Genomic DNA, 22,092 nt, shown 5'->3' with positions numbered 1-22,092 from the left:
GTGGGCAAACACTACACTGGGTCTGAACCAGTGTTAGTGTGTGTTTAGAGAAACACGGAAGCAGCTGGTTTCCAAACTGTTTAAAACCATACAAACAGGCACGTTTACTTTTTTCTTTTATTGATAAAAGAATGCAGACCATACAGCATCTTGACAGTATATAAATGGCCTGTATTTGTATAGCGCTTTACTCAGTCCCTAAGGACCCCAAAGTGCTTTACACTACATTCAGTCATTCACCCATTCACACACACATTCACACACTGGTGATGGCAGCTACATTGTAGCCACAGCTGCACTGACAGAGACGAGGCTGCCCGACACTGGCGCCACCGGGCCCTCTGACCACGAACAGAAGGCAACGGGTGAAGTGTCTTGACCAAGGACACAACGACCAAGCTGGGGCTCGAACCGGCAACCTTCCGATTACAAGACGAACTGCCAACTCTTGAGCCACGATCGCCCTATATAAGCAACCTTAGTCTGTTTAACTGTTTGATATTAGTTAGAATTAGAATCTCCAGGAGTCGATTTTGTTCATCTAGACGTAGCGTTTTCAGTGGGAGAAACGTTTCGTCACTCATCCAAGTGGCTTTTTCAGTCTCAGCTGACACCTGGATGAGCGTGCATCAAGACAAGTAAATCTCCAGAAGTTGATTCTGTTCATCGGACCGGAGCGTTTTTCAGCTTAACAGATGAGTCTGGACAGAGGAGGTCTGTTCCTTCCAGGACTGCCTGGGGAAACAGATGAGAAGAGCTTTAAACAAGGTAGATATACCAGACAGGAACCATCTAGTAATGCAAATAATCAATACCAATTTCACCTAAATTGCTGTACAGTTTTGCGGCGGTGTGCGGCTCTGAAGCATTCAGATGCTTTAACACAATGCCACTATCTTCCAACGAGTCAAGAGTCTCTACGGGCCTCTACAAAACATCTGGACAGACCCCGTTTGAACAGACAAGAACAAAGTGGAAATGTTGGGCATTGCACAGAGCCATGTATGGTGTTGTGACTTTATCGAGCATTGTGGTGGAGGGGTGAAGATTTGGGTTTGCAATCGCGGGACCTCGACACTGAATGGACCTCCTCTGTACCAGCTGTCTCAATCACACAAAGTGAAAACATCAACCAGACTGAAACACTGGGACTTAATTCTTTCACAGTAATGTGAGAGATTGATCAAGTTATACAGAAAGCAGCTACTGAATCATGGGGTGTGTTGTGAAAACTCGTACAGAGCGGCACTTATTTGTTTTTAAAAAAACGAAAACATTTAAAATAAATTACATTTATGACTAAAAATTATAACATGACATCTTCCAACAAAACAAACATAAATTTCATTTAAGGTAAAATTACAATTTGTACTATTACAACTGCCATTAAAATTACAAGTTTTTTACATTCATGCAAATATGTGAACGAATTGAGTATTAACATAAAACATTAATGTGAATATGAATTAATATTAAATTAGATTCAATTAAATTAGGCAACTCACCTGGTAGTGGAAGGGCTTTAATTTCGTCTGATCCCTTTGGTGACTTTCCATTTGAATTAATGTCATTAGAAGGCGCATTTCAAGTGACGCTAGAAAATGCTCTTGATTGGATGCAGTATACAAATGGTTAGTGTTTGCCTGATTATTTTTCTAGACAGTTTAACATTTTTGTTCATACAATTATTTTTCTTCCTCAAAAACGTGATTGGTTGGAGGGTTTTGATAGAAAAGAAAAAAATGAATTGCTCCATCGCTCATTTTCAAACTTAGAAGAAAGCAGCCTTTGGCCTGCCGCCTACATTGTTAGAAAATGAGGGAGAAATTATTAAATCATGTGGGTAAAGATTTTGCCCACTGAGGTCCAAAGACACATATCTGACCCCGGATATTTCTGCTATATTAATATAGCTGAATATTCATAAAGGGCCTTATTACCCAGCTCAATAATTTCAGAAGTTTGCATGACCCAAGTTCTGCTTTTGCACTGCAGACTCTTCCACAATCTGTGCTTCTGTCAATCATCCATCACCCGTCCTGTCAATGCGACGCGAGACGCTCATCCAGATGGACATTTGTGTACAAACACAAACATGTGTCAGAGGGAGAGCCGAGTGCACGCTCTGCACGGTGCATATCCCTGTTGGGGTCAATGTCACATTCTTTTCCAACCAATTACAGTGATCGAATCTGAAGACAGAAATGCTCTGGGCTCCACAGTGAAGCCAATGAGGACAAATGTCACAGGATAATAATGGAGAATGATTTGTCTTAAGTTAACAGGCTGCAGCTTAAATTGACATTTGGATTTGATGATATTGACCCAACTCCGTGCGCGTGCAGTCATCCGCGCGCCCGTCTGAAGCTTTAAAGATGCAGCGGACAGAAAGCGCAGCCACTCGTTGCATTGTGAGGTTTGAAGGACAATCACTCAGCTCAGAAGGCACGTAGCGCTAGTGAGCAGCCAGCTGCCTCATATATGAACAAAGAGTGCTTCTGAGTGCGTGTTTAAGGGTGAAAGACCGAGCGCGTGCTTTGAGAGACTTTCTGTGCCAGCGTCCGAACCTGCAGATGTGTTTGAGAGGCTCAATAGTGAGATGATGATCACAAAAACAGAATCATTTGTGATGTGCTGCAATCCACTTCCAGCTGCAAACATATGCAAGAGTGGCCATTAGGTTCCTATCAAAGTCTGGAGCCAACGCAGAGAACCCTGAGAGTGTGTGTGCGTGTGCATGTGTGTGTGGTTGCGTCCATAGTTAAGAGGATAGTCTTGCTTTTATTTCTTTCTGTGGCTCGCTAAACGCTGGGCACCAAAACACAGAGAAATAACAGAAATATGACGAGTTATCAAATAATACATCAACACACTTAACTCCCATTATGTGCAAGTAGGTGCTGCTGACTACAACACACATGGATCATACATTTGAGGTCCACTTCATCTTAGAGGAGTTCTTGAGATGAAAGAAGAAAGGTGTTTTTTGTTTTGTTTGCACATGGCGTCAAACAAAACATTAATAAAATATTAATAAACCTGATTACTGAACACTGAAAACACAGAACTTTAGGTACAAGAAAGGCAAGAGTGTTATTTTAGCACTGACAATGGAGGGGGAGAAAAAAATAAGAAAAAAGCAGAAGGGAGGAAAGAACAGACAAACTGGTGTGCGACTGGGACAGGCTCAGCACAGAGCCAGTGGTGAAATGCAAAGATTAGACTGCTGCGGCTTCAGCAGAAGAGAGGAAAGGCGCGACGGGGAGGGCAGAGGGAGCAGGAGAGAGTTAGTTGACTGTGGGAGCTGGTGCGACACGCAAGGTTGAGATACTGACCGAAGAGACCTGGGATTGACGACACAAATCACCTCTCTGCTTTAATCAGGTAAATGGTTTAGAACAAGGTCAGCAGGTGCAAATAACACTGCTGCCCACTTTCTGCTGCTGCATGCTGATTGTGGTAGTGCTGAAAGTCGAGATCTCGCAGTTGTTCTGAATTACTTCTGGTTGATTTTGATTTCTAGTGTTAAGATATTCGTCCAGGAAAGCAAACAAAACCTAAGGAAGCTGTCAGCTGGTGACTTGACAGAGGTACATCTGTAAAGACATACGTTTCTGATGTAGAGGAAGAAAAAAGACAGAGAGGAGAAAAAAAAACAGCCCCGAGTGAAAGCTAGTCTTCACTCTGATGTGCATTTTCAGTCAAACTCGTCTGTCTCGCAGGAGAGAATTTAAGTCTCCTTGGTGGCAGTGGCATGATTCATTCAGCACCCACACATCCACCCAGACTTGGCCCAGGGTGGGCAGCCTGCTGGTACCCAGTCTTTTAATGCCTCAGTCCCAAGCAAATTACATTTCCCCTCTGTTAAGAAACAAATCGCTAATCATTTTAAATGCACAACCATGCTAACACACTGCAAAGTGAGGTGAAATGCGATTTTTAAAATGTGTTTTGCGATATTAATAATTAATCTCTCCGAGCATGACATGTCGCATGGGTGACTCCGTGTTGCTGATTCACATAAGCTCCATGTGGATCTGTCATCCTTGCTGCTGCACCGTTATGTTGGCAAACATTTTTAAAGTTGGGAATTTCTGTGGTGCTTTCAAAGACGGCTTTTCTTGTTAACACGCAGATACAGATTAGTCATTCTCAATACGTTCTAAGGCAAATCTTACTCTGAACGACACTACTGCAGGCTGTGGGCTGATGTGCATTAGGTGCTCTAATGAGTATTTTCAGTAACAGGGCATTTGTCATTCTAGCTAGCAATTTGTTAAGGTTATCTGGAGACATTTGCCCTGCTGCTTTACGAAGCGGCACTTGTTTGACGGACACTTTGTTGCAGTTTGTTGTCCTCCTGAAGAGAGAAATTGGCACCAATCAGTCATACACAGGGGCATGGCCATGCAAACTGAAATGATAGCTGTCCTTTTATAATTCTAAGACTTTACCGTTCTCAAACAACCCTTAACTAGCCGATGTACTACTGCGGTTTCCAGCAGTGCCAACATAATTGGAAATGCTTTTGCTTTTATTCCTGTAGTAATTAAATAGCCTTTGTGCCGTTACCAAAGTGGATTGATAAAGATATTTGATTAAATACCACTAATGACTTATAATGAATGATTTCATGAATTGGGCAGCTTGGCAGCACAGTGGTTAACGCTGTTGCCTCACAGCAGGAAGGTCCTGAGTTTGAATCCACCCTACTTGTTCTCCTTGTGCATGCATTCAGCTTTCTCCCCTTTTATGGTGAATTTAAACTTAAAAAAACAAAAACAAGGACATGTCCAGGTGACTTTACAGTAACAGTAACAGTTTAAATATGAACATGTCATTCGCTGATGTGCCGAATCATTTTTAGACAACAATGCGAGTCTGTAGGACAGAAACAGCTTGCGTCACCCTGCACAGACAAAAGCTGATAAAAGAATTTGTTACTAAAAATACCAAATATTGCCAGTCTTGTCTATTAATGTTGCTAAGTGGGCGGTTGTATCAGTGTTTTACACCTTCTAGAGCTCAAGTTTGAAAATTCTTGCATTTGTTAAGCTATTAAAGCAGCAATGAAACCCACCACAAACCTTTCATTGGGGATCTCATAGGTGGCAGAGCAAACACCATATTTTAATATGTGAAACACATGATTAGCCCCACTTAACACACCAGGTTTCCTGTCATTTACAAAATTTGTAATGTGTTTACCTCGAGCAGGACTTCCAATGGAAAGAACAGAGTGTCACTTTCCAAAGATAAGTGTGTCTTAACAAGCAATAACAAATTAGATTTGGAGCCAGGTGCTGTTGACTTTACTAGATTTGACAGGTACTTAGGATATCAATTGTAAGAAAAATGTGAACAGGTTAAACACGACGATGATTGTCTGCTCGCTCAAATATTATTTGTAACACAAAAGATGAGCTCAAAGCAGCGATTATTAGCTATACCTACACTCAGTGACTTCGTGAACTTATTCATATGCAGCGAAGGGAGCAAAGCACTCTTAGCACCAGGGTTTTAGCCTCCACTGGGAACAGCCATGTGCTAAAATATATGCAAGAAACCGTGCCGAATAGAGGTGCCCACCAGATAGCCCAAGTTATTTTAATATTAGCTATCAAGCAACAGAGATGTGTCTGTAGTCTCCCCCATGGGAAGCCAAATTTTCTAGGACATCAGGCCTGAGTGCTGCACTGACCATTATGAGGTTAAGTCGAGTTTTTTTTTTAAGAAGTAAACACCGCGCCGGGTGGACGTGCAGTCAGTGTTCTAGAACATTTTCTTCTGTTACTTTCTCGTCTCCACAGGAACGAAAATAAAAAGCAGCTCCCAGAGCAGAACAAGTGCGATCTCACTGCAGGTTAAACAAGTTGAATGTTGTCTCAAACACTTGACAGTTTCATTGCCGTGCCTTGACCTTGTTCTTTATGCCAGATTGTAGTTACTTCAAAACACCATCTCTCTCTTGTTTAGCCCACACTGCTGCGAGCTGTAGAACTCAGTGCTAACGCTGAAATATCTGCATCTGGCTGAACAGGATATTAAAGTGGTTTTATGTCATTTTGCTTATTATCTATTCAAGTACCATCAGTTCCCCAAGACACAGATGTAACCTCTGTGGGTCTTACTTCTGTACACACCTTTGCCAAACGTTTCCTTTGTATATAAGATAAAGTATAAAGAAAAAAACTTTTTGCTTTCCTTTTGCAGGAGTGAGAAATGTAGGTTATATGATGTGTAGTGTCAGACTTCCAAATAAGAAGAAGCCAAAACTGCACTAATATTTCCATGACGAATGTGCTCCCGTGTGCAAATGTTAAAATGTTGCAAATTTTTTTTGTGGCAGTTCTTTAGCCTCTTCTACTCAACCAGTTTGGTAGCCAAGAAATTTGTCATTCAGGTCACTATTACTTCAAAGACCGCTTGCTTTAGCAGCAGCCAAGTTTAAAATTAAAAACATGACAGCTAGGGAGAAAGTGAGAATACATTTTCATTGCATTTCCAAAAAAAAAAAAAAAAAAGTTTTTATGAAATTTCACATTCTCCAGGGCTTTTCCAGGCCTGGAACAAAACACTCAATTTGCACAGCTAGAGACAACATTCATATTTGTTAAACATTCATGAAAGGAAAAAAAGCTTAAAATTATTCAGAAATGTTGGAGAAGACCCTGACTCTGCTCGATCTGAAACGTTTGGGGGGGGGTTGTCTGCTTTAAAGAGCCTAGGAAGCCTAAAGGTGAGAAAGAGCTGGAAGACTGGACACGAGTATGTGGATGCATCTGTTTGCTGTTAACGCTGATGTTTAATGCATCTCTTCTGTTCTGCTCTGTGGCTGGAGAACGCTCGTGGGGGTATCTGTGCTGGCACTGCAGATAACAGAATGGCACTACCTTCATCTGTCCCCACAGGGAACATGGCAGCGAGAGGAGCAAGAAAGAGAGATTAAGACACCGAGAAAGACTGAGTGAAGGAAAGCAAACAATTTTCACGTTAATTAGCATCCCTCTCCTCCCCCGCAACGCAAACAATGCAGAACCCACAGAACGGGAAGCAAACAGGGACACGGCTGCTGCAAGCTTGCTAACTTTAAGTCTCCTCATCTTGTGCTGAATCAGTGGCAGGCGGCAAAACACATCAAAAAGGACAGCGCTGTGGGATTAAGAGCAAGTCAGAGGGAGTGGTGGGAGGCTAGGAGTAAAAAAAAAAAAACACACAAGCCAGGGGAAGGTGGGGAGGGCTGTGGAGACAGGCGAGGGAAAACTAGGCAAGGGACAGAGGGGAAAAATGGAGGAGGCAAACAGAAGGGGAAGATGGGAGAGCCAGACATGAAAGGAGAAAGACAGAGGAGAACATGGTGGGAAGGTGGGAAATGGGGAGGATAAGAAAGAGGCAGGGGACAAGAAAAGCGGGGATAGGGAAAAAAAGAAAAGAGAGCAGCTAGAAGGAAGGCGGGGGAATCTAAAAAATGATGAATGAAGGAGAGACAGAAAGGGGAAGAGTAGAGAAATAGGGAGCACAACGGGAAGATGGTTCTGTTTATGAATCGCTGTGACTCTGCTTCCTACACACAGCTGCTCTGCTGACATGCAAACACCCAAATGCTGACGCATGTCAATAAACGTACCAGCATCACAATCCAGTAACCGCGGGGTTTCTAAGTGAAAGCAGAGGAAGTGAGGTGCACAATGCCGTCCTACTGCCTTTAATGGCGAACGCATCCAAAATAAACCTCAGGAGAGAAAGGCGGTTTATTCAGCTGATGCTGAAACACGTTGTCGAACAGCCGAACGGCCGGTCAGAAAAATAAAAAAAGGATCCATTAAAGCAGCTTGATCAAATCTATCGTCCTTTACATGGCTGCCGGATCGATAAAAACAGCACGACTCGGAACAGCTGGCAATTTCTTCAACGCAATGTGGCGAGCACACAAACATGAAAAGAGTCCTACAATTCTCCTCTGGGTTGGAGGCGCGCAAACACAAACCCGCACGCTGGATACTCGAGAGAAATACCATACATGCAGTCGAGCATGCAAGGACACAGTTGTGTATCCAATTTTTGTTCCGTCTCATTTTTGAATCGATAACACATTACAGCAGTTTCTGAAGACGTCGAGCACAGACTCGGGGATTCGTCCAAGCCGAACATATGCACATTTTTAGACCTGCCAGGGAAAAAAACCAAAACAAACTGCATCTCCATCATTACAAAGTAGCGCATCACTGTGCCAACAATACTCCAGAAATTCATTTTAAATTCCAGTCAAGACACAGAGGTGAGTCACTCAAACATAACAGATACATCACAGGAAGATGTGTGCAAACTCATGTGCAAGACGGCAAAAAACAGTTCCGTCTCCGTGCCATCACACATTTTAACATCTGAGTCAACACGGCATCATAAACTGCAGAAGTAAGCCGATACAGGGGCTACTGTATGTGCCTGACTTCAAAGCAAAGCAAACATTATGAATGTGGAATTAACTCTGATTCTAACGATGCTTCTTTTGAATTTTAGGCTCATGTATCTTTTAAGTGAGTAGCTGCCATACAAACATGAGCATGTAGCTGCAGTTTAAGATACCATCAACAGAATATCTTCAATTCTTCAAATGACTGAAGTCATCTCCACTTCTTGTAAGAGTGTCTTAAGGCATATACTAAGGGTGATCTCACACCAGCCACGGCTGCCTTGCACCGTGCTTTCATATAACTGCTCCCCACTCCCTACGATGCCCTTACCAGTCCAGGCCAGAGCGCCACAGTTTGTCTCAACGTCTCTACTCCACTCTCGAGCTCACAGCTTCTTTCTCACAGACACATACTTTTAAAATAACCTTGCATTGCATAATGAGGTTCATCACGTTACATATTTTGTGGGTTATTTGGGGAAGTGGTGCTACGCTGTTTCTTTAACATTTGTTAATTGCTTAACACAGTGATTAACAGGAGGGTCAAACGAACACACACACACACACACACACACACACAAATAGCACATTTTACTATCACGTTTGCCACAAAATAATGTTTTTACACTGTACGTCAGGCTGTGTAAGGCACAGCAGAATCAAAAATGGCTGGTATAAAAAGGGGAAAGCAGCTTTGGTAATCCATCACCATCGTTCACGTTGAACACAGGCACATGTATGTACACATTAAGGGTGAGTGCAGCAACATTAACGCCCGGCATCTCTGGTGGAGGAGCGGGCGAGTTGACAGGGGACGGCCGCTTACCTGAAGAACGTGACGAAGAACTGCACCAGATCCATGAAGTTACTATGCTGGGAGAAGGCAATCTGTTAAAACAGGAAACAGAGGGCACAGGAGTGAGTCAGAAATCTGCTTTAATAGAGGAGATTTTGAAGCAGGTCAGCGTTATACATTCAAAAAAATAAATAAATCAAGCTTTTGACCAGCGCTGACCTTGCAGATCTGAGGAGAGCAGGAGGGATGCTCCTGCTCTCACTATGCATGTTTGCATTGCATACTGTGAACCATCTATATGATCAACACTTTACAGTGTGTCTAAAACATTTATTATTATTATTCTTATCAGTGACATTTCTCCTTCGCTGAGGCTACCCATACACGGCTATCCCCAACTGCTGGGAGGTTGCCAGTCGGTTGGCTTATCTGTGCTCCCGACTACACGCCTGTCAGAGACAACGACCCAGCCGCCGGACCTCTCAGCTGCCCACAGCCTGCACAAAAAAAAGCATTCCTGCACATGTGGGCAGAAATATTCACTATGTAATCATCACAAGAGCAATTGTGCTAACATAATCCTGTCTTAATCAAGGTTGCCAGGGGTAACATTGGCAGTGAGGTACCAACTCCCCAATGCCCCCTCCTCTTCTTACGCCTACAACTCCACCCCCCCACCCCCCACCCCCAAGCAAAATGCCTTACATCCACCTGTTCCTACAACAACACAACACTGCCTCTATCTGGCAAACCAGAGGTAATGTAGCTGCTGCCATGTTTCTGTTATGTGGGAACTTGAACCAAAACTCCTCACTGCTTATAATTTGTATGAAAAGCTGGTGCAGCATAGCATTCCTCGGAGGGTAAATATATATATATATATATATAAACAAAAACAAAAAAACAAACAAAAAAAAAACCCAACACAAACCACCTGTCATACTCAGATTAGTCCATGAATATGCAATAGGTGGGGGGAAAAAAAAAACAGACAGGTCAGATTGCAAAAATATCTACAGTGTCTTTACACCAGACCTCAACCAGGCCAAAGGCACCGGGCTTTACAGTGAGGTGACAGGGGGTGTGGGGTGCTGTGGGATCGGCCTGGGGTCTAATTTACTTGTGGAGTCAGCGCCATCTGGATTGCTAATGTGTTGCCGTTGATTACTGTTGAGCACAGATTCCTCAGTGTAATCATTTTGCTCCAGACTGTTGAACACTGAAGATAAGTTCAGGGTACCAGTATAGTCAGGGAAAAGTTTTAAAACGATGACATCAGCACAGATCGGGATAGGCGACCAACACTGGAGCAGTTTAGGAATTAACCACAGAGTACTATAATGGACAATATGTGCCACTAATGCTTTAAAAATCAGTGATTTGATGTTTATCCAGGTACAAATAGGCCACTGACTGTGAGCCATCAACAAGTAATGTACGCTTTCTACAACAAATGTCTTCTTTTTCCTGTGCATCACCAGTCCCCCTTCATTTCAAACCATTATCAGTCAATAGACCGGACCCCTACCAGCATCTTTTCCCAAACCATAACCACTCCAAGCCCCGTCTGGATTTCACAAAACCTACCCAGGAAAGTTATACAAGCTGACTCAGAATGACCTGAAATGCACTCCCCCAAAGTACGGTAGGTTGACTCGGGACTGACAAAAAAAAAAAAAAACCTCTCTCAAAGTGGGTCTTGTCACATATCTATTAACTTGGGACCCTGCGGAAACACCCTGTACTCCTGCACTTAGCATCCTGCAACCTTCCTGACGAGGTTATGAGCTAAAGTTTCCCTCGTTATCACCCATTTCCTTCATATCTCTAGAACCGTACATGCGATTGGCACGTGGGTGGTAATGTTTGATTTGGGGTACAACTATTCAACCTACAAAAAGTTCTATACAGGCTGATTACTTCCAGCTATTCATACTTAGTGTAATTCTGTCTAGTTACTTTTAGGGATTAAATAACTATGGATGCTTTAAGATGTGGAATCAGAACGATGCCACCTTGAAACGAAACCGGAAAAAAAAAAAAATTGTAACTGAAATAAATGTACTGAAAAATCTTGTATTGAAACCGAAAAGAAATTGATAGTGAAAAACAATTAATTGAAACTAATTTTTTTGTTTTATACGCTTACAATTTTTTTTTTTCAGTTTCACTCTGCTGGCACTGTTTTGGCGTCCGGGGGCGCGCTGGGAGGGGGGCGGGGATTCCGACCCGCATGTATTTGCATATATTATAATGCTGACCAATGACTGGAGAAAACACTGACGACGCGGCTGCGGTCACGGACAAACATGCACGTGTCTGTTCGGGAATGGCAGATGCAGAGAGGTCCAGCGTTTACATTACCGAGTATTTCAAAGTGACAGCCTGAGGTGTTCTTCAGTAAATTGGACTACCGGACAGGAGGACCTGAGGCCCCACCGCATTATTTTTGGTAAGTTAAATGTGTTTGTAAACTAATCCGTAATTTAGGTCCTTAGCTAGCTACCTAGCTAGCTGTCGGGGAAACGTGTTTTGTATAGTTCGTTTAGCTAACCCGTGCAGGTGAATGAATTTACCCTGACTAAAGAAATCAAGAGAAACGCACCGGGCTGCTCAGTGACTAACCACGGTTACTGTACTTTTATTATACTGTAAGAGCAACAGGCTGGACTCTGCTTCTGCTCCTGTGCAGAGCTGATTATTAAATATGTGGAAACAGCAGCATGTTTTCTGTCGCTTTCCACATGTGGAAGGACATTAACGCCAACTTTTAAAAACCTGGCACTTCAGTAACCCCACATTAGTCAATAGCTACGGATTAAAGAGCAAAGCCCGATACTTATGTACTGAAACCAAACTACTTCCGCTTGTCAGTTTAAGTTAAAATGTTACATTTTTTCCTCTGATTATTTTTGCTTTTTTTTTTTTTTACTGAGTTTGTTACAAATATTCAGGTTAAAAAACTGTCCGAATTATTTTTAATGAGTTATGTTCACAAAGTCACATGTGCAGTACTCTGTACAGCTTGCATCCTTTAGGACAAATAATTTGAAGCATTAATATTTCTTGTTCACTGCTGATAACACCTCCGTATGTTGTGACCAGGATGCAGCAGCAGACTGAACCAGAACTGAAACCTGCTCCATCATCTCATCTTTGCAGATGTCCATTTATAAAGCATCAACAACTCAAAGGTAAACATAATATTAGAAAATGTGTTAGTATATAAGGCCTTTAAAACAAATAAAAATAAACAGCTGTCAACTGTAGACTGAACAACTTCAGATCCCGAGTGTGTGAGGACAGAAGGATCAGCTCTATTTCAGATTTGAGAGATAAACTTTATATTTCAGTTTGTAATGATTCTGTTCTGTTTGTGATTACAGGAGCCGTCCTCAGATTCAGACCTCAGCACCACCCAGTGACAGCAGACAGATCATCCTATATCTTCAATCTTTGTAGTAACTCCAAAATTAACTGAAGAAAACAGTACAAAGGTTAAAGTACCACACGTGCTGTCAGTGAAAGCTGCAGCTGTTTTATTGATAAAGTTAAAGACAAAAAGTCAAAAGGATTAATCACCCCAGTGTTGGGAAGGTTAATTTTAAAATGTATTCCACCAAAGATTATAGAAGTAATGTATTCTGAATACTTTATAACTACATGAATGTACTATTGCTGTGTGATTTATTACTATTACTGAAGGCTACTCGCCATACCAATACCAACTAGATGTTAAAATCTTAATATAAATGAGTAACAGTAGGTGGACATTAGGTAAGGCTGCACTTTTTGCAACGATCTCGTGTAGAAAACTATTCCGCGTGTATATAAAACAGGTCAGCGGCTCCGAACCGTAGTAAAGGGACCTCTGGCTAATACGTCGGGTTCGTGTCGGGCTCGTAGCTGAAAACTAGCTTTACTTTGTTGTCTGGGTCGACTTTGCTAGCTAGAGACAGAGAGAGGCGTTGAAAGGCTGCTCCAGCGGGACTTATTGTTTCAGAGGAAAACACGAACACAGTCGAGTCTTAACAACTTACTTACAGCTGGGCTCGTCAGGCACTCTTTTTGGCTGCAGTAGTTATTATTATATTTACATGCTTCCAGCTCCCGTTTCTGCTCCGTGACAGCTCGTACTTTTCCTTCCTCCTCACTCACAGACACATCACGGGTATGGCAGTCCATTCTCCCTGCAGCACGGACTACACTGAGGCCTGAGGCTACATTGTTTAGGGCAATGCCTTTAACACTCTGCCTGTTGCCTTCATATTAAATCATTGGAATTACCAAAAATAGAGAGACCATAGCCTAACATATGAAACAGGAAAATACCGCCATGTAATCCATTTATTTCAACAAACTAACTGTATTCTCAATATCACCTATTGAACGGTAACTGTAACGGATACATTTACTCATATTTTGTATTTTAAATACGTAACGCTGCTGCATGTATTACGTTACTGCCCAACACTGCCTGTTGATGAGATCTTGTGCCGCTCCTAAAACACCGGCCTCCAACTCCTAAAGAGACACGGGTGTCCCTAAATTTAGCAGATATTAGCTTCAGGCTAGCTTGCTACGACGAATAGGCTAACACCAGCATTTTACCACAAGTTCACCAGATGTAGCAAAAAAAAAAAACCTAAACTAATGTCCAGTCCAGTGGGACAGCAAGGAAAAACGACAAAAAATGATTACTTACTTGCGGTTTGTAGAAATGACTGAAAGATTAATTTGCTCTGTTTTGAGTTTTGTTCAAAAAAGAATGACTTCATATAGGGAAAAATATATATCATATGCAGGACACTTTAAACTAGTTTTTTAATTAAGCAGCAAGGCAGAACTAAATCAGGGCTGCATCAAGACACGAGGACTAAACTCCAATTCAACCAGACCCAGAACTGATCCAGAATTAAAACAGGACTACAACAGTTCAAAGTCAGGACTACTTAGGATTTAACCAAGACAGAACCAGAATCAAAACTAGATGATAGTAGCACTAAAAATCATCATAGAGCTGCACTACACTTATTTTTTTAATTCTACTAAAGTCCACTATTTAGATTGAGAAAAGTTTATATAATTATTTAGCCTTGTTGTTCAAACAAGCCTGCAAAACTTAATAAATATATAACTTGAAAAATAACAAACCTAAAAAGAAACGAGTACCTATGATACGGTGATACTTTTGGTAAACAACCATTTGACTAACATGTGTGTCTCACCTGCTCTTGTTCATCTCTGTTCTGTCCTCATTCTCTCTCTCCCTCTCTGTTCCTCTCTCTCCCTCTTTGTGCTGACAATCATCAAATATATAGTTGAAACCAGATATTTATGTACTCTTCAGATAAAAACACTTTTTTAATTGTAACATCAAATCAGACTAAATGTTTATTTTTTTTAGATTGATAAATATAAAAAACATTTGTTAACTTTAAGAGTAAAGAGAGAAACTGTCTGTATTTCTTAATTGTAAATGGCACCAAATTGTATTCAAACTTGAGCCACACTTATGGAGCTCCACAGTTCTTTTCCTGGTGTTTTGGTTGACATCTCTTGATTTTCCCATGTCAAAGAAACAGGCTCTGTGTTTTGCCTTATATGCATCCACAGCTGTGCCACCAGTTTACTCGCATGGACTCTACTAACCTATCAGAAGCTTCTTAAGCTCAGAATGGAATCGTCTGGAGTTTTCTTATTAATTAACAATAAACTGAGTGTATATGTACTCCTACATTTGATCAAAGTGATAAAATTAGAAGCTCTGTCTCTCTTTATCTGACATTTAACTAATTCAAAAGATATTTCAATATTTATTTATCTAAAACAAAACAAGTTTACTCTAAATTGATGTTGTACAGTAAAAAAAATGTTCTTGTGTTTTCCATAAAGTGTATGTAAATATCTGGTTTAAACTGTGAATATACTGCTGTGTATTGAAATTCCTCTTGTTTTGCATAGAAATATACTGAACAAGGTACAAAGCATAATATATAAAATACTTCCAGAGTTTTTTCTTTGAAAGCTCCTTATGTCCATTCTTGTATATCAGTGCATTACTGAAACAGATTTATTTAGCCGTGGAGGGAAACAACTGAAAATATGAAATAAACACACATGTAAGCTAAGACTCTCTAAAGAAACAGCATTGTTGTTGTTCCGCTTTTCATTTCGCCATTTGTTGATTCACTTGAAGAATAAAGTAACGTAATATGGGTCAAGTGATCAGTTTAACATCAATCTTTTGTGATACACCGTCATATTTACATTATTTGTACAGTACGAATGATTTGCTTTGGTACCTGGTCGAACTTCAGTTCTCCTCTGTCTGCCTGGCTCAGTTTCTCTAACAGCGCGCAGGCAGCAGCTGCCCCGCTTAGTGTCTGAGCTCGGATCATACCAATATTAGGGGGGATTTACGCACAGTCGTAAATTCCCACAGTGTGCACTATGTGCTTCGAATATTGTGTGTAGTTTTTTGTTTTATACAGTTGTCAGCCAGGCATCTAACTATGAAAAAATTACACTCCAAAAGACCCCGGGCTTCTGAAAAAACAACCCGGGCTTAAGCCCAGTAAGCCACCCCCCCGCTCCGCCACTGGTTTGGAGGGTAAAGCTGAAATTGAAGCAGCCATTGAAAGACGGGAAGAGAGAAAGATGGCAGCTTGGTCAGCACCATTGACTGTTCTACAGTCAATGGTCAGCACTAGTGGCCTCTATAATGTGTGCAAATACATGCGGGCCGGAATCCCCCCCCCCAGCGCGCCCCTGGACGCCAAAACCGTGCCAGCAGATTGAAACTGGAAAAAAAAAAAAAAAAAAAAATTGTAAGCGAAGAATTGTTTTTCACTATCATTTTTTTTTTTCGGTTTCAATACAAGATTTTTCAGTTCATTTATTTTCGGTTTCAATATTTTTTTCGGTTTCGTTTCAAGGTGGCATCGTTCTGATTCCAAACTAAGAGACCAAATGTTTGAATATGCTGTTTGTCTGTTCATTAAAATGTTTGCCAATCTTTGGCAGGACACATGAACGCCTCATTTTAACTAAAAGTACAAGACTATGTTTAACTTACTGCAGTGTAATATATGTGATTTTGACATTACACAATGCAGCATTGTCAAACTCTTAGGCTTAAAATTCATCCATGCATCTTCAATAAAAACCCTGCGGAGGCATTTCAGGAAATTATTCCATTTTTAAAGAAGCCAATTAGGTTATTTGCAATTAAGAGAAAAATGTTTGGAGGAAATATTTTACTTCCTCGTCCTCATGAATGTAAAGTGGGGGTAAAAGTGAAAGGCTGAGAGAAAACGCACCGGAGAGCTTATGAACCTGCGAATTGCAGGAATTCTTTAAAGAGCGAAGCATAGAATTATCAAAGAAGCCCTGTCGGTCGGGGCACTGAAACCCAGCATGCCTTATGACAACGTCCTAACAAAGCCGTCGCATTTTTTTTCTTTTTCGTTGATTAGAGATTCATAATTCTCTGCCCCCACCCCATCAAAAACAACGCCAATTTGTCCAGCACAAGAAAAAGCAGCGACATAACTCCGTGCCATTAGTGCTTCGACTCAATTTTGAACAGTGTGAGGAGGCTGTGGCACTGGGAAGATGTGCGATAACAGTTATTGTAGCGGCTAATCTCAAGTGTCAGCAATGTGCGGTTCTCTGTCAGTGACAGGCAGGCTGAAGGTGGCAGCAGGCGGCCTGGGCGACGCTCTAGTTATGTGCCCAGCAGAGGGTGAATTCTTTAGGGGTTGTAAAGGATCTCACAGCAGGGTCTGTCAGCCTGCCGCCGGGCATTAGGATTGGAAATATTCTGCCTTAATGGATTCTGACAGCTGCTTGAAGTATATTGGAGTTTTGAAGGAAAGTGTCGTTATCATTGCGAGGGATGCCTGCTCAACAGGTTCTGCTATAAAGGAAGGGGTCTGAGAGGAAAGTCATTTTAAATGTGCTGGACTGTGTAGAACTTTGGATTCTATCGTGCTGCTGTGAACGACATCTGAAAACAAACCAGCTGATTGTGACAAGCGGTCGATCAGATCGTCAAACTTACACGAATGTTGTGTAGTAAATGAAAAATCTATCAACACAAATAATAAATGTAGAAAATTGCAGAAAAGTTTATGGTAGAAATTACAAACACAGGAGAGTAATTTACATTAATTCACCAAAAACTCCTCAAAGACAGAAATTGACAGGAGATAAGAAAGTTCCTGTTTTTTCACTGTGTTTTAACTAGAGATGGCATTTTTAATATCTTGCTGCATTTAGTATAAGTTCATACTCAAGTTTAAATAAACAACAACACTAAAGCTATTCTGTTATACCTGTGTGCAAAAAATACACTGCACCCAAACTATCTCATAGTTCAATCTAATAAACTTAAACCTAGTCTATCCTCCCTATTCTGGTATTTTAAAGAGTACTTAGCAGAAATATTAAGCAACCTAACTAATAGGGTTGCAAACTCCCAGGGGGGGGGGGGGGGGGGGGGGAAACCACCCTCCACCTCATGATGCTTAATCGACGTAATCAACTTTAATTTGATGCAGGGTGGGGGAAAAAAAAATGCACAGAAATCAATTATTTTTCAAGAATAATTAAATAGATTCAACATCTTTCTTCAACAGAGAAAAAGATCCTGGTGTACAAAGTAAAATTAAATAAATTCTAACAACAGATTATCAAGCTGTTGTTAGATGCCGGTTTGGTAGCGAGGCTCCAGACCGCTGACAGTCTTGCACGCCACAGCCGCTCTATCACGTGATGCATACTGCTCCGACGTGCTACGGTTATGAGCAGAGTTACGCCATGTCGCAAGTTTTGTGAGGTGCTTTTGTGATATTTAATGGATCTGATTACATTTTTTATTTCTCTCCGATATCCGATCCAGTAATTTAGGTCAGTATCGGACCGATACAGATACGTAATTTCGGATCGGTCCATCTCTAGTTTTAACTGTTGTTCATCTATTACTTAATTTGGTGTAGTATGAATGGCAATAGGTGTTGTCACATTTTCCAAAGATGGGGGTCAAAGTGGGCCACATTGGAGTCTTTGCTGGGCCGATTCTGGCCCCAGGGCCTTATGTTTGACAACCCTGGTGTATACAAATGATGTATGATGATGTTGGTGAACTCTGGACTTTTGCTGTAACAGTACTGGAGGGTTTTCTCTCTTTCTGTTTTTTGGTGTGAAATGACTTAACCATCTAATGAATCTGACATCTTCTGAGGAACAATCAAGAGTCCAGCGCTTTGTGTTTGTGACCAAATACTTGGAGAAGTAATAATACTCCCATCAAACTCAGACTGATTTAATCCTGATACAGGGGCAAAAACAACACCACAAAAAGAACAGTCATCAACAAAACAACACTATACCTGCTAAACCTCAGCATGGCAGCTCTGTCACTGCAGCCATACACTGCAGAAAAATTTACATTTTTCTCAAAACAGCACAGTCAAAGTGAAGCCTCAAAGGTCAGTAAACAGTTTTACTTTACTGTACTGAGCAAGTTAGATTAGCTGGAAAATGATGAGTAGCTGGCTGATTTTCAAATGTACAGTAAACAACAAAATCCGTAAGTAAAATCTGTGCAAACTTACTTCAGTGTCAAATGTTTTAAAATGTTTCTGAGCCAAAACAAAGGAGTACTGCCATTTTATGAACAAGCACGATCCTTTAGAATGACTAAACTGACAAACACACACCAAAATGGAAAGTCGAGGCAACAACAATGTGATTTAAAAAAAGGGAAAGCTAAAAAAGTAAAAAGCCTAAAAGATGACTCCAAGTCACATGAACATTTGGCACGATAATCTCCAGCATGCTGCCAAAATGACAGATTTTAAAAAGAAGTAAAGCTTCTGAGCTGAACAGGAATATGTTCAAAAACATTGGGCATATTTTAAAGAGAAACACAGAGCCACACCTCCGATCACGCCAGGAGGAACTTAAAAAGGAAGAAAGAATCTAACGATTAGTCTTTAAATCTAAATTAAGACTAAATTACCTGCTTTACAAACTAGAAATGAGTTATGCAATTACTGCAAGGTGACGCAATTATCAATTTCTGTAAGTGGTATTCCTAAGGAAAGTACTTACTCCTGTTATCTTAGTGCATCTCAGATTAAGGTGTTAAACATGTAGATTTTTTTAAAGGTAGAATACTTTCATATATAACCACTATATTAATGTGCATGGTACCTTTTTAAGTTTTCATTTTCCTTTAGTTTTTATACAGTAATTTTATGTTGTATCAGTCACTGCAAAAACCACTGCTTCTGTTTTCCAACCTCTCTGCGATCACTATCAAGACACACCCACCAGGCAGCGAGGCATGGCCCAGATAAACGCTACACGGGTCCGTACAGATATGCAGAGCAGCAGTCAGCTGATAGCTACAGATGCTGCTACTCCACGGCGGGGTATTAAATTGCAGGCCGTTGTAATCTCTACCATATCATGACATGTTCACTAAGGCACGGAACAGGAGATCACAGGTCTTTAATGTAATTAGTCTGGGATTTGTGTTTCATTACAAACATCATTAAAATCTGATCTATTCTTCATCAGGAAAAAAGGGAGAAAAGAGGTGTGTGAGAACTCCGGGCTTACTAATCTCCCTGCAATTGATTCTGCTTTGATGATCCGAGCAGCTCGACGGTTGATGAACTCATCACGGAATTCACTCCGACCACTGGGAAAGATCTCATTTGGTAAATGAGACTAATTACAACGGGGTGTGTCCTGTAATCCAATTCAGGGCTTTTAGAAGTTTTTGATCTGATGTGAAGAAATGTGTAATAATTCCAAAAAGCTTGAACTCAACCGTGTGTTCGGACAAAGTGGAGCGAAGGTAAAACGAGCAAAAAACAAATTCCCTTCAAAATGATGCGCCTGCTGTTCGAGCGCCACTTCCAACCCTGTGAAAGCAAACAGAAGCAACCTTGAGGTGGCGTGTGAAGAGAGGGAGCAAGAGAAAGACAGAGAGCCCTGTATAGCTCAGAGAGAGAGCTTAGCTTCGCGCACTCTGAATGCAGCATGTGTTTCAACTTAACATTCCACTTTGCCCTTGCTCTTTCTAAGTTGCTGTTTATGAACCATTTTCCAGCATGCCGATCTCTGCCTGCCAACACCAGAGGACCTGCCGCCTACGGTTCCACACACAAGCGCGCTCACGTATCCAAGTGTCACACTGCAGCAGACCGCTGAATGCGAGGAGAGCGAGAAAAGGCAAAGGAAAAATCAAGAACTATTAGTCAGAAGAAGTGGTTTAAAAAAAAAACAACAAAAAAAACCCAAACAGAAATTGTTACCTCGCTGACGAAGATAAAACTCCACGAGTGCAAAGTAGGGGGCAAGAAACCCAAAAAACATAGCAACAGACCTGTGTTTTAGTTTCAAAATAGGGGTGATCTTCTACATGATCCCACCCAGGAAGGCAGAAGGTGAGGTGGACCTAAAAGAGGCCGAGTGGGGTGTGGGGGGAGCTAAGTCAGCTAAGCTCTCTGCTCTGCTGTGGAGCTGCACCTCCTGAGGCTGGTTGGCAGCAGTTTGGGTGTTCTAAACTAAAAGCCCTCACAAGGCAGGATATGGTAGATGGAGGCAGGATTTTATTTTTTTCCTCCCCTACAGGAGGAGGGCGAGAGGTGGGGGAAGAAGCTTGCAAGGGGGGCAACCACCGAAAATCATTCCCAGAACTGTTTGGAGAGGCACACAGTCGGGCACAGGAAGCCAGGCCCAGAGTGACTCTCCCCCTCCAGCAGCGCGCAGTCCTGGCAGAACATTCATTTATTACACCAACAGGTTGTATTGATGCAGGAGTTTATACCAGGCGTTTCAAACACAACACAGTCGTTAAGCATAAGGCAACTGAGTACAGCTGCATTTTAATCAGGGCCGAGTCTGTGTTACAGTGTTACTTGAATCAAAGCCGCTGAGTACTGAGACGTAAAGTGTTGTATTGATTACCATTTTGCTAACTATGTCAGCAATAAAGCCAATAAGAACTCATTTCAGGTGAAAAGAAAAGGCTTACTTTCTGAAAAAAACAACACAGCTCCATTACATGCTGCACAATAACAAAAACGAGCAAAAATTAAACACCACTGCTGTTTTGTCTGTACAGTCAAACCAAGCTGGTTTAATTTTAATAATTCAGAGGCCTGGAACAAAGTCAGCAAACTGTCCTCTGTCCTGGTGACAGAGGAAATTTCAAATTGACATAGATAATTGTTCTAAAAGTAAAAAAAAACAAAACTGCAGTAACCACTACAACACACAGCTAACACATAAATTACAACTCTATAAAGGTGTCTTTGGCTTTTAAAGTGTCATGTTTGTATGTTGTTTTAGCATTGCGGATACTGCTTATCTCAGAGTTGTCTAAGGAGCTTGGAAAGAAAAGCCTCTGGACTTATTTAAGTGTCTTAAAGACGTTTCACCTCTTATCCGAGAAGCTTCTTCAGTTCTAAGAGCAACAGGTGGAGAGCCCTGGATTTAAGCCCTATGGGAGTGTCCCCAACAGGGTCATGGACGCCCTGTATTGATCCGCTACGTCAGCGGTCCCCAACCCCCGGGCCGAGTCATTTAGCACTGGGCCACGAGAGTTTAGGCTCAGGTGTGAAATTTATGGTTTCTGGGGTTTTATCGTTAACTTGGTTAACTCATATTGCAGTTGTGTCTTATTTTGAAAGAAATATTCACACGTTACCATAGCGACCAAAAGAGCGTTAAGGGGTAGAGAGGAGGATGTTACTTTCGATGTTGTTGGCGCATTTCAGGAGGACGCTGCTAATAAAGTTACACAATTGCACAGCAAATTCACGTTTATTATTATATTTGCAAAATACCAGTGAATTTGACT

The 22,092-nt window shown here is 41.4% G+C and overlaps 1 protein-coding gene and 1 long non-coding RNA gene across 3 annotated transcripts in view; one reads left to right on the top strand and one right to left on the bottom strand.

Annotated features, from left to right (window-relative positions):
• Positions 1-22,092, bottom strand: part of atrn (attractin) — a 137,006-nt gene that overhangs the window by 52,806 nt on the left and 62,108 nt on the right. For both annotated transcript variants that reach the window (XM_080870971.1, XM_080870972.1), the window contains exon 25: positions 9,240-9,301. In XM_080870971.1, coding sequence (XP_080727097.1) covers positions 9,240-9,301 — 62 coding nt within the window. The remainder of the gene's footprint in view (positions 1-9,239; positions 9,302-22,092) is intronic.
• On the top strand, positions 11,505-15,437 carry LOC308389782. Its single transcript, XR_013970332.1, has 3 exons — positions 11,505-11,661; positions 12,315-12,403; positions 12,596-15,437. It is a non-coding gene; the product is annotated as an uncharacterized lncRNA (long non-coding RNA).

Source organism: Rhamphochromis sp. 'chilingali' (assembly GCF_963969265.1).
Source record: "Rhamphochromis sp. 'chilingali' genome assembly, chromosome: 21".
Classification (NCBI taxonomy): domain Eukaryota; kingdom Metazoa; phylum Chordata; class Actinopteri; order Cichliformes; family Cichlidae; genus Rhamphochromis; species Rhamphochromis sp. 'chilingali'.
The sequence above is the reverse complement of the archived record's forward strand: the minus strand, read 5'-3'. Positions and strand labels throughout refer to the sequence as shown.